Raw genomic sequence first — 17,898 nt, forward strand, 5'->3', positions numbered from 1 at the left:
ACGGTTTAATGTTTTTGTTTGCTCCAAAAGAGTTTCATGCACATGGAACCCCAGGTCCCTCTGCATCTCAGCATGTTGTAATTTCTCCCCATTCGAATAATATTCCCTTTTACTGTTTTTTTCCCCAAGGTGGATGACCTCACACTTTCCGACATTGTATTTCATCTGCCAAACCTTAGCCCATTCGCTTAACCTATCTAAATCTCTTTACAGCCAATCTGTGTCCTCTCCACAACCCGCTTTCCCACTAATCTTTGTGTCATCTGCAAATTTTGTTGCACAACACTCTGTCCCCTCTTCCAGGTCATCTATGTATATTGTAAACAGTTGTGGTCCCAGCACCGATGCCTGTGGCACACCATTAACCACCGATTTCCAACCCGAAAAGGACCCATTTATCCCGACTCTCTGCTTTCTGTTCGCCAGACAATTCTCTATCCATGCTAATACATTTCCTCTGACTCCGCGTACCTCTATCTTCTGCAGTAACCTTTTGTGTGGCACCTTATCAAATGCCTTTTGGAAATCTAAATACACCACATCCATCGGTACACCTCTATCCACCATGCTCGTTATTTCCTCAAAGAATTCCAGTAAATTAGAAAATTCCAGAAAAAACAGAAACTGACAGCACAGAGATAGATACATACTCCCATACCAGAGTCTGACTTGCACAGAGTTAGATACGTACTTCCATACCAGACAGTGACAGGCACACACATATATATATATATATATATACAGCCATACCAGAGATTGACTGGGACAGAGATAGATACATACTTCTATACCGGACACTGACAGGCACACAGATAGATACATACACCCATATCAGCGATTGACTGGGCCAGAAATAGATAAATACTCTCATAACAGAGACTGATGGGCACACAGATACTTACTCCCATAATAGACACTGACAGCACAGAGATAGATACATACTCCCACAACCGGCCCAGAGATACTCCCATACCAGACAGTGACAGGCACACACATATATACATACTCCCACACCAGAGATTGACAGCACAGAGATAGTTACATAATTGTATACCGGACACTGACGGGCACAGAGATAGATACATACTCCCATACCAGAGACTGACTTGCACACAGATAGATACATACTCCCAGACCAGAGACTGACCGCACAGAGATAGATACATACTCCCACACCCGGCACAGAGATACTCCCATACCAGACAGTGACAGGCACACACATATATACATACACCCATACCAGCTACTGACAAGCAGAAAGATAGATGCAAACTTCTATACCGACACTGACATGCACACAGATAGATACATAATCCCATACCCGAGATTGACAGGCACAGAGATAGATACATACTCCCATACATGAGACTGACAGGCACAGAGATAGATACATACTCCCACACCAGAGATTGACAGCACAGAGGTAGTTACATAATTGTATACCGGACACTGACGGGCACAGAGATAGATACATACTCCCATACCAGAGACTGACTTGTACACAGATAGATACATACTCGCAATCCAGAGACTGACGGGCACAGAGTTAGATACAAAGTCCCATACCCGACACTGACAGGCACACAGATAGATACACACTCCCACACCAGAGACTGACAGCACAGAGATAGATACATACTCCCACACCCGGCACAGAGATAGATACATACTCCCATTTCAGAGACTGACAGCACACAGATTGATACATGCTCCCATACCCGAGACTGACAGGCACAGAGATAGATACATACTCCCATGCTAGAGACTGACTTGCACACAGATAGATACATACTCGCAGACCAGAGACTGACGGGCACAGAGTTAGATACAAAGTCCCATACCCGACACTGACAGGCACACAGATAGATACATGCTCCCATACCAGAAACTGACAAGCACACAGATAGATACACACTCCCACACCAGAGACTGACAGCACAGAGATAGATACATACTCCCACACCCGGCACAGAGATAGATACATACTCCCATTCCAGAGACTGACAGCACACAGATTGATACATGCTCCCATACCCGAGACTGACGGGCACAGAGATAGATACATACTTCCATACCAGACAGTGACAGGCACAGAAAGACACATATTCCCACACCAGAGACTGACAGGCACAGAGATAGATACATACTTCCATACCAGAGACTGACAGGCACAGATAGATACATACTCAAATACCCGACACCGACAGGCACAGACTGATACATTCTCCCATACCAGAGACTGACGGGCAGAGGTGGATACATACGCCCATACCAGCGTCTGACAGGTACAGACATAAATAGGTGCTCCCATACCAGAGATTGACTGGCACAGATAGATACATACTCCCATACCAGAGACTGACAGGCACAGAGATAGATACATACTTCCATACCAGAGACTGACAGGCACAGATATAGATACATTCTCCCTCACATGAGACTGACAGGCACACAGATAGATACTTACTCCCATATCAGAGACTGACAGGCACAGAGATAGATACATACTTCCATACCAGAGACTGACAGGCACAGAGATAGATATATACTTCCATTCCAAGCACTGATAGGCACAGAGTTGGATACATACTCCATACCAGAGAGTGGCAGAGACAGAGATACATAGTCCCATACCAGAGGGTGACAGAACAGAAATAGATACTTACTCTCATACCAGAGACTGACAGGCACAGATAGATACATACTCCTACACCAGAGACTGACAGGCACAGTGATAGATACATACTCCATACCAAAGAGTAGCAGAGACAGAGATAGATACATACTCCCATACTAGAGACTGACAGATTCAAAGGAAAACCATCTCTGAATTAGGTAGAAACTAACAGTTATTGGATAAGACGCACACTAATAAATCAGAAGATGACAAGTACAGAATAAAATCCAGATTCCCATAACAGACACTGCCAGATACAGAGTAAAGTCCACACGCACATACCAGGGACCGATAGATACAGAGCGACGCTCACGTGCCAGGGACTGAGAGAAACAGACTAAAACCTACCATTGCAAAGCTGAAAATGACAGATACAGAGTACTCCCCTCTATTCCATATCAATAAAAGTGGAGAGAGGAACAGAGTTAATGTTTCAGGTGTATGAGCTTTTGTCATCGAACTGAAACGTTAACTCTCTCTCTCTCTCTCTCTCTCTCTCCACAGATGCTGCCTGACCCGCTGAAATTTCCAGCATTTTCTGTTTTTATTTCCAATTCCAGCATCCACAGTATTTTGCTTTTATACTTGTATATCATAATAAAAATAACATAAAAAATAGGAGCAGGATGGAATAAAACACACTGTCATTTCAAACACTGACAGGTACAGAGTAAAAGTCATAATCACATACCAGAGGTGGGCTGATACAGAATAAAGTCCATAATCACAAACCCGGTTCCAATACAGTACATAGAACCCCCCCCACAATAATCAGAGAATGTGTGTAAAGATTAAAATCCACATTCACAAACCAGAAATTCACAGGTATTGATTAAAACACTCACTTATATATCCCAAACAGAAAGTGGATTAAATTTTGACTGGATCCTACGGCCATGAATTGAACCCAGATCAACGAGCTTGGAAGGCAGCTGTGCTCACCACTCTACCACCATCACACGCATCAAGCGGGAAAGCATCGCTTTCTGTTTTTACACGTGCCTGTCAATCCCCCACTGACACACTGTACCAGACAGTGACAGATAGTGTCTTTACTATACTCCCAGTCAATCCCACACTGACACACTGTACCAGACAGTGACAGATACAGTGTCTTTACTATACTCCCTGTCAATCCCACACTGACACACTGTACCAGAGAATGACAGATAGTGTCTTTACTATACTCCCAGTCAATCCCACACTGACACACTGTACCAGAGAGTGATAGATAGTGTCTTTACTATACTCCCAGTCAATCCCACACTGACACACTGTACCAGACAGTGACAGATACAGTGTCTTTACTATACTCCCAGTCAATCCCACACTGACACACTGTTCCAGAGAGTGACAGATACAGTGTCTTTACTATACTCCCAGTCAATCCGACACTGACACACTGTTCCAGAGAGTGACAGATACAGTGTCTTTACTATACTCCCAGTCAATCCCACACTGACACACTGTACCAGACAGTGACAGATACAGTATCTATCCTACACTGACCAGTGAATCCCACATTAGCACACAGTAGCTGAGTGACAGAGGCAGTGTCTGTCCCACACTCAATGATTAACCCCAGCACTGTAGACGTCTCTGCAAAGACACGTTTGGTTGAAATGAATTGCCCAGTAATGTCGATCCCACACTCAGTGATTAACCCACTGTTCACACTACAATCGGGTGAGCGCCTCCACCTGCTTTTAATGGTTGTTTGGAATTTTCAGCTGGACCAATAAAATACTTTGCAATAGTTTAAGCTGAACATAAACATGGTTCTGAGCGATCTGTGGAATTTAAAATGGGTTCTGCTGAATGATTGTCACTTGTTGCAGCACTCACTTTCAGCCAGGAGATGGCAGCAACCTCTAACAGTTAGGAGTGTACAGATTGTGTCCACACATCTCGACGGCCATGAGTCTGGTACTACCCGGGGAGTTGGCCAAGCACACTCGCTCCAAGTAAATCTCCACAAATTACTGACAAAAAAACCCAGTAAACACCACGATTCACATACAAGAAATTGACAGATGCAGGTTAAAATCCCAACTCCAGTGATTCACAACCCTCTGAGTGAACAAATTTCTCCCAATCTCAGTTCGATATTATTGTACCAACGCTACCTTACTCTTATACTCCAACCCATTTGCATTAAGGGCTAACATACCATTTATCTTCCTAATTGTTTGCTGTAACTGCATGTTAACTTTCTGTGATTCATGTACAAGGACACTCAGATTCCACTCAATAACATTTACTAGTCTTTCTCTTTTAAATAAAGTCAGTTGTTTCATTCATATAAAGTTAAATTCACACTCGCATCTCAAAGTCTGAACAATACACAATAAAACCCACACTCACATATCAGTGACTGTCAGGGACAGAGTAAAACACACTCACATAACAGAAACTGACAAGTAGAGAGTAAAACATGCATTTGCATAACAGAAACTGACCAGGTACAGAATAAAACCCACACACACATCCCAGAGACAGCGAGACAATGTGAAAATCACACTCAGATACTCGAAGCTGACAGGTGTATAATGAAACCCAAATTCGCCGAGCAGAAACTGAAGAAAAAACAACACTCACATAAATCATATTTCCAAATATGTTTATCAAAGTTAGGTGCGCCTTTGTCGAGCTGTGTCAAGTAAATAGCCCTTACGTTTGAGAAATTCCTTGACCTGCAAGTCTAAATAAATATTTAATCACTTAACGCAATGGTGTAATCAAATTCAGCTGTAAGAAATGGGAGAAGGCCATAAGGCCCCTCGAGCCTGCTCCACAATTCAATAGGATCATGGTTGAACAGTCAAAAATGCACGCGGTGCTCCTGACAAAGAAATCCAATGCTGGGCCCAGCAAGAGCAAGTAAAATGGACAAGATTTAATCTAATACCACGTTGGTTCTTTTCAGAGCCACGCACTCTATCTGTGAAAGGGTTGGTTACTGTCTGAAGAAACTGATCTATTGATCACAATCTGATCAGCTGTGCTTCAGTTGGTAGCACCCTTGCTTCTGAGTCAGATTCCAGGGACTTGAGCACAAAAATCTAGGTTGACATACCAGTGCAGTGATGAGGGAGTGCTGCACTGTTGGAGGTGCCATCTATAGTAAGAGACGTGAAACCGAGGTCCGTCGCTCTCTCAGGTGGATGTAATAGATCTCACGGCCACTATTTTGAAGAAGAGCAGGTCAATTATGCCCGGTGTCCTGGCCAATACTTCGCCCTGGATCAACGCAACACAGTGGATTATCTGGTCATTACACATTGCTGTTTGTGGGAGCTTGTTGTGCGCGAAATGTCAGCCGCCGTTCCGACATTACTACAGTGTCTGCACTTCAAAAAGCACTTCATTGGCTGCGAAGCACGTTCTGAAGTCCGATGGTCGTGAAAGGCGCAATATAAATCCAGGTCACTATTTCTTTACTTGATATTAAATCGCAACGGTTGATAAACTGGGAGTTTCCTGACCAGAAGTCACCCTCAGTCAATCTCGGTTATAAACCGGTCAATGTCTGTTGAACATGTAAAAATCCAGATCGATAAACAGAGCAGCGAGTTTGCTGTTCAGATTATTGAATATATACTAAAAGATTTATGAACCTTCCTCATAAGATTTTTGCCTGATAGCAGAACAGAAACACATAAAGAACAGAGTATGAATCAGGAGGTGTTGCAACACATGACCTCATTCAAGAATTTTAGATTGTGGCGAGCACAAATTTGATTGGTCTCTTTAAACATCCAATCAGAGAGATACAGAACAATTAATATTGACAAGCCAATCACAACCATTGCCTTCTCCCATCCCTCATTAGCATAGGGCTGTGGGCGGAGTGTGGGGCTGCTGGTATAATACGGGCTCGGAGCAGAATTTCCCCAAATCTGCGCCTGACTGAACGAGACGATGGTTGACGAAAAGAAAACAGGTCCCGCCAAGAAAGGCGCCAAGAAAGTAATCAAGAAAACCCCAGCGAAGAGCGGCAAGAGGCGCAGAAGGTCGAGGAAGGAGAGTTACGCCATCTACATCTACAAAGTGATGAAGCAGGTTCACCCCGACACCGGCATCTCCTCCAAGGCCATGGGCATCATGAACTCGTTTGTGAAGGATATTTTCGAGCGCATCGCGGGTGAGGCTTCCCGCCTGGCCCATTACAACAAGCGCCGCACCATCAGTTCCCGGGAGATCCAGACCGCCGTGCGCCTGCTGCTGCCCGGGGAGCTGGCCAAGCACGCCGTGTCGGAAGGGACAAAGGCGGTGACCAAGTACACCAGCTCCAAGTGAGACTGCCCGCTGTCCTGAGAGATCAAACCCCAAACACAACGGCTCTTTTAAGAGCCACCCACAACCTCTCTGAAAGAGCTGCACAAACGCATCTCCCTTTACACTCTGTTTACTGTAATTATGTCCTGAACAAGTATATTTGAGAACTTTTACACTTCCAGCTGTAGATTTAGTTTTGAATTCTCATATCAGTTTCAGGAGAGAGGCGGGAGTCGAGAGAGGCAGCGGCCTATAAAAGGCTCAGCAGTCCGGGGAGCGTCGAGAGAGGCGGGAGTCGAGAGAGGCAGCGGCCTATAAAAGGCTCAGCAGTCCGGGGAGCATCGAGAGAGGCGGGAGTCGAGAGAGGCAGCGGCCTATAAAAGGCTCAGCAGTCCGGGGAGCGTCGAGAGAGGCAGCGGCCTATAAAAGGCTCAGCAGTCCGGGGAGCGTCGAGAGAGGCGGGAGTCGAGAGAGGCAGCGGCCTATAAAAGGCTCAGCAGTCCGGGGAGCGTCGAGAGAGGCAGCGGCCTATAAAAGGCTCAGCAGTCCGGGGAGCGTCGAGAGAGGCGGGAGTCGAGAGAGACAGCGGCCTATAAAAGGCTCAGCAGTCCGGGGAGAGAGACGTACCGGTGCAGCTCCAGCTGAGAGAAGTCAAAAAAGAAGTAGAAAGAAATCAAAAGGTGACGTCACAGCCAACGTGGTAAGTGATTGGCTGCTGCTTGGTGAGTAGTTTTTCTTTTTCTTTATTAGTCAGTAACTTTTAACATTGTTGTCGGCAATTTAAGTGTATCTAAGGGTTAAGTCATGGCAGGACAGCTCGGTCACGTGATATGCTCCTCCTGTACCATGTGGGAACACGGGAACAACACCAGTGTCCCTGACGACTACATGTGCGGGAAGTGTGTCCACCTCCGGCTACTGACGGTCCGCGTTGCGGAGTTGGAGCTGAAGGTGGATTCACTCTGGAGCATCCACGATGCTGAGAATGACGTGAGTATCACGTGTAGCGAGTTGGTATTACCGCAGGAGAAGGGTCCACAGCCAGCGAGGGAATGGAAGACCAGCAGGAAGAGTAGTGCAAGGAAGGTAGTGCAGGGGTTCCCTGTGGTCATCCCACTGCAAAACAGATACACTGCTTTGAGTGCTGTTGAGGGGGATGACTCATCAGGAGTGGGCAGCAGCAGCCAAGTTCATGGCACCGTGGCTGGCTCTGTTGCACAGGAGGGCAGGAAAAAGAGTGGGCGAGCGATAGTGATAGGGGATTCAATTGTAAGGGGAATAGATAGGCATTTCTGCGGCCGCAACCGAGACTCCAGGATGGTATGTTGCCTCCCTGGTGCAAGGGTCAAGGATGTCTCGGAGCGGGTGCAGGACATTCTAAAAAGGGAGGGAGAACAGCCAGTTGTCGTGGTGCACGTTGGTACCAATGACATAGGTAAAAAAAGGGATGAGTTCCTACGAAATGAATTTAAGGAGCTAGGAGCTAAATTAAAAAGTAGGACCTCAAAAGTAGTAATCTCGGGATTGCTACCAGTGCCACGTGCTAGTCAGAGTAGGAATCGCAGGATAGCTCAGATGAATACGTGGCTTGAGCAATGGTGCAGCAGGGAGGGATTCAAATTCCTGGGGCATTGGAACCGGTTCTGGGGGAGGTGGGACCAGTACAAACCGGACGGTCTGCACCTGGGCAGAATCGGAACCAATGTCCTCGGGGGAGTGTTTGCTAGTGCTGTTGGGGAGGAGTTAAACTAATATGGCAGGGGGATGGGAACCAATGCAGGGAGATAGAGGGAAACAAAAAGGAGGCAAAAACAAAAGACAGAAAGGAGATGAGGAAAAGTGGAGGGCAGAGAAACCCAAGGCAAAGAACAAAAAGGGCCATTGTACAGCAAAATTCTAAAAGGACAGAGGGTGTTAAAAAAACAAGCCTAAAGGCTTTGTGTCTTAATGCAAGGAGTATCCGCAATAAGGTGGATGAATTAACTGTGCAAATAGATGTTAACAAATATGATGTGATTGGGATTACGGAGACGTGGCTCCAGGATGAGCAGGGCTGGGAACTCAACATCCAGGGGTATTCAACATTCAGGAAGGATAGAATAAAAGGAAAAGGAGGTGGGGTGGCATTGCTGGTTAAGGAGGAGATTAAGGCAATAGTTAGGAAGGACATTAGCTTGGATGATGTGGAATCTATATGGGTAGAGCTGCAGAACACCAAAGGGCAAAAAACGTTAGTGGGAGTTGTGTACAGACCTCCAAACAGTAGTAGTGATGTTGGGGAGGGCATCAAACAGGAAATTAGGGGTGCGTGCAATAAAGGTGCAGCAGTTATAATGGGTGACTTTAATATGCACATAGATTGGGCTAACCAAACTGGAAGCAATACGGTGGAGGAGGATTTTCTGGAGTGCATAAGGGATGGTTTTTTAGACCAATATGTCGAGGAACCAACTAGGGGGGAGGCCATCTTAGACTGGGTGTTATGTAATGAGAAAGGATTAATTAGCAATCTCATTGTGCGAGGCCCCTTGGGGAAGAGTGACCATAATATGGTGGAATTCTGCATTAGGATGGAGAATGAAACAGTTAATTCAGAGACCATGGTCCAGAACTTAAAGAAGGCTAACTTTGAAGGTATGAGGCGTGAATTGGCTGAGATGGATTGGCGAATGATACTTAAGGGGTTGACTGTGGATGGGCAATGGCAGACATTTAGAGACCGCATGGATGAACTACAACAATTGTACATTCCTGTCTGGCATAGAAATAAAAAAGGGAAGGTGGCTCAACCGTGGCTATCAAGGGAAATCAGGGATAGTATTAAAGCCAAGGAAGTGGCATACAAATTGGCCAGAAATAGCAGCGAACCTGGGGACTGGGAGAAATTTGGAACTCAGCAGAGGAGGACAAAGGGTTTGATTAGGGCAGGGAAAATGGAGTATGAGAAGAAGCTTGCAGGGAACATTAAGACGGATTGCAAAACTTTCTATAGATATGTAAAGAGAAAAAGGTTAGTAAAGACAAACGTAGGTCCCCTGCAGTCAGAATCAGGGGAAGTCATAACGGGGAACAAAGAAATGGTGGACCAATTGAACAAGTACTTTGGTTCGGTATTCACGAAGGAGGACACAAACAACCTTCCGGTTATAAAAGGGGTCGGGGGGTCTAGTAAGGAGGAGGAACTGAGGGAAATCCTTATTAGCCGGGAAATTGTGTTGGGGAAATTGATGGGATTGAAGGCCGATAAATCCCCAGGGCCTGATGGACTGCATCCCAGAGTACTTAAGGAGGTGGCCTTGGAAATAGTGGATGCGTTGACAGTCATTTTCCAACATTCTATTGACTCTGGATCAGTTCCTATGGAGTGGAGGGTAGCCAATGTAACCCCACTTTTTAAAAAAGGAGGGAGAGAGAAAACAGGGAATTATAGACCGGTCAGCCTGACATCGGTAGTGGGTAAAATGATGGAATCAATTATTAAGGATGTCATAGCAGTGCATTTGGAAAGAGGTGACATGATAGGTCCAAGTCAGCATGGATTTGTGAAAGGGAAATCATGCTTGACAAATCTTCTGGAATTTTTTGAGGATGTTTCCAGTAGAGTGGATAAGGGAGAACCAGTTGATATGGTATATTTGGACTTTCAGAAGGCGTTCGACAAGGTCCCACACAAGAGATTGATGTGCAAAGTTAGAGCACATGGGATTGGGGGTAGTGTACTGACATGGATTGAGAACTGGTTGTCAGACAGGAAGCAAAGAGTAGGAGTAAATGGGTACTTTTCAGAATGGCAGGCAGTGACTAGTGGGGTACCGCAAGGTTCTGTGCTGGGGCCCCAGCTGTTTACACTGTACATTAATGATTTAGATGAGGGGATTAAATGTAGTATCTCCAAATTTGCGGATGACACTAAGTTGGGTGGCAGTGTGAGCTGCGAGGAGGATGCTGTGAGGCTGCAGAGCGACTTGGATAGGTTAGGTGAGTGGGCAAATGCATGGCAGATGAAGTATAATGTGGATAAATGTGAGGTTATCCACTTTGGTGGTAAAAACAGAGAGACAGACTATTATCTGAATGGTGACAGATTAGGAAAAGGGGAGGTGCAACGAGACCTGGGTGTCATGGTACATCAGTCATTGAAGGTTGGCATGCAGGTGCAGCAGGCGGTTAAGAAAGCAAATGGCATGTTGGCCTTCATAGCAAGGGGATTTGAGTACAGGGGCAGGGAGGTGTTGCTACAGTTGTACAGGGCATTGGTGAGGCCACACCTGGAGTATTGTGTACAGTTTTGGTCTCCTAACCTGAGGAAGGACATTCTTGCTATTGAGGGAGTGCAGCGAAGGTTCACCAGACTGATTCCCGGGATGGCGGGACTGACCTATCAAGAAAGACTGGATCAACTGGGCTTGTATTCACTGGAGTTCAGAAGAATGAGAGGGGACCTCATAGAAACATATAAAATTCTGACGGGGTTAGACAGGTTAGATGCAGGAAGAATGTTCCCAATGTTGGGGAAGTCCAGAACCAGGGGTCACAGTCTAAGGATAAGGGGTAAGCCATTTAGGACCGAGATGCGGAGGAACTTCTTCACCCAGAGAGTGGTGAACCTGTGGAATTCTCTACCACAGAAAGTTGTTGAGGCCAATTCACTAAATATATTCAAAAAGGAGTTAGATGAGGTCCTTACTGCTAGGGGGATCAAGGGGTATGGCGAGAAAGCAGAAATGGGGTACTGAAGTTGAATGTTCAGCCATGAACTCATTGAATGGCGGTGCAGGCTAGAAGGGCCGAATGGCCTACTCCTGCACCTATTTTCTATGTTTCTATGTTTCTATGTCCGGTTCCACTTTAGCGGCGCTGGAATTTTCCGCCAACTACAAATACGGTCCCTGGTCGCTGTTTCCCTGTGCTCTCAGACCCGTTCATTTACACCGCCTGCCAAATTAAGAGCTTGTTTAGGGACTGAGACTCAGATTTCAGTCACATATTCTCTCTCGCAAGCCCTTTTCAAGTTTATTTTTCCATTCCTGTTGCGGGTCAGTCCGTTTATTAAGCCGACACTCCCCGCAGTGTAACAACACAGAATGGGAGTTCTTAGAGACCAGAACCGGGGCAGTTTGAATACTCTGTCCCTCTTCTCTTTTCACAGAAAGACTCCCAGTTCTGGGCTCACTCCCGCCTTTGCAGGATCGATAATCTGTGAAACCGAACTTTTACAAAGATTGAGTTGGAATGTGTCCCATTGCAGAATCGGTGGGGATTGATTCCCGCCCATTAGACAGTTTGAAATAGTACCCAAATTTAATCCTGATTGTAACAGCTTGAAACTTGCAAGGGGAAGATGTAAAAGACAAAATTAATTAAAACGTGTTGGGAAATCTTTGACTAATGGTAAATTTATATTAACATAATCCGCTATTTTAAAATTTCTTGGCGGGGTTTTTGAATTTAAAATCGTTATTCTGAATGTTGGAGACAGTAATTTCCGCCCTACTTTCATTGGTGGACTAAACAGACTGTGATCGGTCACCTGGTAAGACCAATGAAATTCACCACCGAGCGACCAATCACAAATTCGTTCCCTGCATTCCTCCAGAAGGTACAAGAAAGGCAGATGTGGGAGGAGTTTCTCATTCTTTCTCTGAACGTGTGGATTGTGGAAATGTCTGGGAGAGGAAAAAGCGGCGGTAAAGTTCGTGCCAAGGCCAAGTCTCGCTCCTCCCGGGCCGGACTGCAGTTCCCTGTGGGCCGTGTTCACAGGCTCCTGTGAAAGGGGAACTACGCTGAGCGTGTGGGTGCCGGATCCCCGGTCTACATGGCTGCTGTGCTCGAGTATCTGATCGCTGAAATCCTGGAGCTGGCCGGCAACGCGGCCCGCGACAACAAGAAGACCCGCATCATCCCCAGACACCTGCAGCTGGCCATCCGCAACGACGAGGAGCTGAACAAGCTGCTGGGAAAGGTGACCATCGCTCAGGGCGGGGTGCCGCCTAATATCCAGGCTGTGTTGCTGCCCAAGAAAACCGCCAGTGCGCCCAATGGCAAGTAAAGCGGACAGGATTTAATCTAATAACCCAAAGGCTCTTTTCAGAGCCACCCACAGTATCTGTGAAAGGGCTGCTTTCTGTTGTGTGCATAACAATAGTCCCATATTTAATTTAACATACTTCACTATAATTAAGCTTGAAGTTTGCTGATCAGAAATGAGCCTCAAATGTTTTTAGTTATAAGGTTAGCCATCTAGAAGTGTGGATTTTCAAACATTGCCGCAGAAGTCCGATGGCCGTGTAAGGCACTAGAAACATCAAAGTGTTTCTTTCCATTAATTAAATAGCTGAAATAACTTCCCAACAAACTGTCCACACTCCCATTCCCAGGTCACTGCTCTCTATGAGGCGGTGGGTGGCTCTTAAAAGAGCCTAGGTGTTGTGCTGGGTGTAAAGGGTGGAGTTGTTCAGCCGCCGAATCCATAGAGAGTGCGGCCCTGGCGTTTGAGAGCGTACACCACATCCATGGCAGTGACCGTCTTGCGCTTGGCGTGCTCGGTTGTAGGTGACGGCGTCCCTGATGACATTCTACAGGAAAACCTTCAGCACCCCGCGGATCTCCTCGTAGATCAGGCCGGAGATACGCTTGACACCGCCACGGCGAGCCAGGCGGCGAATGGCGGGTTTGGTGATGCCCTGGATGTTATGACGGAACACTTTACGGTGCCACTTGGCTCCTCCTTTGCCCAGTCCTTTGCCTCCTTTACCTCGTCCAGACATGATGATTCTTCACTCAAACTGTCGCTGAATGACGAATCAACTGCTCCTGGCTCCTTTTTTATAGAGCCGGCCCCGACCTGACTGAGAAAGCGCAGAGTGAGAGAGGCGGGAACGGGAGGAGACAGAGTGAGAGATTAAACAGAGAGCGCGGCAGGGAAGGAGACAGAATCAAGAGTGAGAGACAGAGCAGAGCGCCGCCTCTGATCTTCCAGCTCCACCTCCAGCTTTCTAAAACCGCCAATTTCAAATTGTTTTCTCCACAATACAACCGATACACAGCGCTCCGCACAAACCCTTACAGACTCGGAATTCATATTCAAGGCTTCCAGGGACCAGAAGCTGTTAAATAAGGTCCCGGTACAATTCACAATCAGGAATATTCCCGCCTATATAGTCCGTTCCCTGTCAATCTCGGACCTTATTCCATCTCCTCTCACAGACAGGTTCAGCACTTTACAAACACCTTATTCCAGCTGATTTGGAGAATCTGGTGTTTGGGGTTTGAGTTGTGAGGCGGTGTACCTGCTCGATGGCGGAGGAGCGGGCTGGATGGCGCCAGACACGCTGGAGCGGCGCCTAAATTCGGCCGACGTCCGCCGCGCCGCCGATGCCATCAAGTCGCTAACAATAGCACTGGGCCCTGACTCCGTTAGGTGTGTCGAGGAGGCTCAAGCACGTGGGGAGATCCCGTCCGAACTGATCCCTGTCCGGACGGAATTCCTCATCGGCGCCAAACATCGGAACCTCCCTCGGGAGCCGGCGCCTCACAACTTGAGCCGCCTCAGGGAAATCCCCTCCGTGCCTTTCAGTTTTGCACGGAGGGCTTTCCTGTACAGTCTGCTCCTGCACACTCTCAACTTTGCCATCCTCGTCTGCCGTCCGGACACGCCATGGCATACCATCTTGCCGTCCGGAGGAGGCGGGGGTCCCCGATGGAGTGCACTCTACGCAGGAGTCCTCCCATTATTTATCGGGAACTTGGCCTGGAGGGTGGTGCACGGAGCAGTCCTGTGCAATAAATGTTTAATTCGGTTCACGGGCTCCCAGGCCGCCTACAATTTCTGCGGTCTGGAAGAGTCCGTGTTCCATGTTTTTATTGAATACACGAGGTTGCAGCCCCTGTTCCAATATTTAAAGGGGCTGCTCCTGAAATTCTGGCTGCACTTCAATCCCACACTCCTGATCTTTGGGCACCCTGTGCGGAGGGGAGTGGGTAGGTCCGAGGGCCTCCTTGTAGGACTGCTCCTGGGCACGGCCAAGGGGGCCATCAGCCGGTCCAGGCAGCGGGCGGTCGAGGGGTTCGTTCAGCCTGACTGCCTGCCTCTCTTCCGCTCTTACATCTGCGCCAGGGTGTCCCTGGAGATGGAGCACGCGGTATCCACCGGTACGCTCGCAGCCTTCCGTGAGAGTTGGGCGCCGGAGGGACTGGAGTGCATCATCACCGCCGGCAACCAAATTTTAAATTGATTTTACGTTTTAAAGTTTAATTTGTTTTAATTGCCGGTGTTTTTAGTGTCCCCCTCCCCTTTTATAGGGGGCACTTGGATAAAAACATTTGATTTTAGTGCCCAAAAAAAAATACAAAATAAACAAAAAAAAACACCAAGAAAAGGGCCTTGAAAATGTTTGCTGTGTCCCCCAGATCGGGGGGCACGATTTAATGTTTAGTTTTTCTCCCAAAAGAGTTGTGAGGCGGGGTCTCGCTGCCAGTCCCACTGTCTCAGAGACTCTTCCCCCTGAATCTGAAATGACAATGACCTGGAACTGAGACTGGAGCCGGACTCAAACCCCAGTTACAGTGAGGCCCGAGCCGGACATCCCATTCTCAGTGTTTTATTGTAGGCACTGGGGCGGCGGGTGCAGACACTGAGGGGAGGGGGGGTGGGTGCAGACACTGGGGGCGGGACAGGGTGGGGTACAGCCAATGCCAACGAGTCACCAGGGATCCCGGGGTCATTTTCAATGAATTCTATCTGGAATCTGAGCCCGGGACAGGGATTATTTGATTTCGGGATCAGCTCTTTTCTGAGAGGCGTGGGTGGCTCTGAAAAGAGCCTTTGGGTTTAAATGTTTAGAAGCTGCCTTTTTATTTACTTTTTGTGCGCTGCTTTCTTGGCCTTTGCTGATTTGGGCGTGGCCTTGACCCTCGGGTTCTCCACCTTTTTGGCCGCCTTCACTTTCTTGAGGCTCTTGGGCTTCTTCACCACCGCCTTCTTCCCAGCCGGCCCTTTCGCTGTCTTTTTTGCAGTTAGCGCCTTCTTGGTGCTCGTTTTCTTGGCTGCTGCTTTCTTTGCTGGATATTTCTTGGCTGTTGCTTTCTTTGCTGAAGATTTCTTGGTTGTTGCTTTCTTTGCTGGAGATTTCTTGGCTGCTGCTTTCTTTGCTGGAGATTTCTTGGCTGCTGGCTTCTTCACCTTCTTTCCCACTTTCCCCTGGGGATCTGTATTAGCGATTTTGAAGGAGCCCGAGGCGCCCGTGCCCTTGATCTGCTTCAGGGAGCCATTCATCACATTCTTCTTGATACAGGACCTGATCTGGAAGCCGCGCTTCTCCACATCCACGCCTTTGGACGCCAGAGCCTTCTTTATCGCGGCCAGGGACGTTCCCCTGCGATCCTTGCCATCGGCCACAACCTTGAGGATCTGGTCGCCCAACTTGGGACCGGCTGGCCCGGAGCGGGGAGCCGCCTTCTTCTTCTTGCTGGGAGCCTTGGTTTGAGCGACGGCGGCAAGAGGAGCCGTTTCGGCGGCTGCAGTATCAGTCATGTCCGCGACTCTGGAAAATCTCTCTGACAGTCAGAGCTGGGTCAGAAATGAAACGAGAGGCGGCGACACAGAGCAACTTAAAGGCAGCGAGCGGACGGGGAGGAGACATCCTGCTGTCAGCTCCCGGCCCCTCCAGCCTCTCTGTGTTTCTCTCTCCTCACTAACTCTCCGATTCCAATTCAACTCGGGCCCTCCACATTCCCAGACTGGCCTCTTTCTGTCCCGAAGACCGGGATGTTTGCTGCCGAGAAAGTTCCATCCGAATTGAAGGCAGTAATTTCGATTTAAACCCGTTTCATTGCTGCACTGGTCGCGCTCTCTCAGCCGATCGCGGATATTTTCTCTGTTTTTTGACTGAAATTTGAAATCAAATCAAACTTTCTGATTCAGTCCCACTTCAGGCCTGAGCAGGGCAGCAGGGCGATCCTATGACAGGGAAATCTTTGAATTTTACACAAGAGGGACTCTGAAATCCGGCGATGAGAGCGGACACACAAACACAGTGACATTAGTCTAACCCGCCCGTCCCTTTAACACACTCTCGGTCACACAATGTTGAAATCTGCACATTCACAGCACAAACTGTTCCCAGATTTACAGTTCCCAGATCAGGTTTTCCTCTCCGCTCGGCTGTGCTGCCGATTCTCGGGTCAGTTGTCGTTTCCCAGCTCAGTCAGTGTTAAACACCCTGAGGCCGGCGCTCCTCACAGTGTCTGTTCCCAGATTCAGGGGCAGGAGCCAATCACAGCTGTGGCTGGCTTAACCCATATCTGCTTTTAAGTTGTTGTATTGTTCTAATGCAGAAATATGTTTGACTAACATGAAAACACAAATTATGTGCTCACCGCCCCTGCAGCCTCTCTTTGTCACTCTCTTCTCAGAAAATGAGCGACATATAACAGTAACTGGTGTCCTATCCATCCCATACTCAACACCCAGAGATGGCTATCAGAGAGAGCGACAGAGAGACAGACACAGTATCAGTCTTGAAACACCCGAACTGTGTCTCCATATTACTCTCAATAATGTTATCACACATTAATGTACAGCACCAGCGGAAAAGACACAGACACAGTATCAGTTTTACACTTTGTATCAGTGTCTCCATAATACGCTCAGTAACAGTACCACAACTTCAGAGAGAAACAGAGATATTATCAGTCTTGCACTTCCAACAGTGTTTCCACATCACGCTAAATAACAGTCTCCCGCCTTCACGAAGAGTACAAGAGAGAGCGGATGGAAACTGAGAGGCAGAGAGAGGGGAGAGGGCTGAGCGAGAGACAGGAGAGTGCGAGGTAGGGCGGTGAGACACAGAACGACATGCACAGTATCAGTTCCAGACTGACCGGTGAAGTCACGTTTTATTCTGAAAGATCCCTTTGAAGAGACAGAAGATGCAGTCTCCTCT

The 17,898-nt window shown here is 47.6% G+C and overlaps 2 protein-coding genes and 1 pseudogene across 2 annotated transcripts; 2 read left to right on the forward strand and 1 right to left on the reverse strand.

The window, feature by feature from the left end:
* The first annotated feature begins 6,598 nt into the window (after positions 1 to 6,598).
* On the forward strand, positions 6,599 to 6,976 carry LOC139248275 (histone H2B 1.2-like). The gene has a single exon (XM_070872062.1). The coding sequence runs from the start codon at positions 6,599 to 6,601 to the stop codon at positions 6,974 to 6,976; it is 378 nt and encodes a 125-aa protein (XP_070728163.1).
* Positions 6,977 to 12,617: 5,641 nt separating this feature from the next.
* Positions 12,618 to 13,004, forward strand: LOC139248163 (histone H2A.J-like; annotated as a pseudogene).
* Positions 13,005 to 15,812: 2,808 nt separating this feature from the next.
* Positions 15,813 to 16,487, reverse strand: LOC139248164 (histone H1-like). Its single transcript, XM_070871908.1, has one exon. It carries the CDS (start codon positions 16,485 to 16,487, stop codon positions 15,813 to 15,815), a length of 675 nt encoding a protein of 224 aa, XP_070728009.1.
* Positions 16,488 to 17,898: the final 1,411 nt, after the last annotated feature.

This window comes from Pristiophorus japonicus, unplaced genomic scaffold, assembly GCF_044704955.1.
Source record: "Pristiophorus japonicus isolate sPriJap1 unplaced genomic scaffold, sPriJap1.hap1 HAP1_SCAFFOLD_29, whole genome shotgun sequence".
NCBI lineage: Eukaryota > Metazoa > Chordata > Chondrichthyes > Pristiophoridae > Pristiophorus > Pristiophorus japonicus.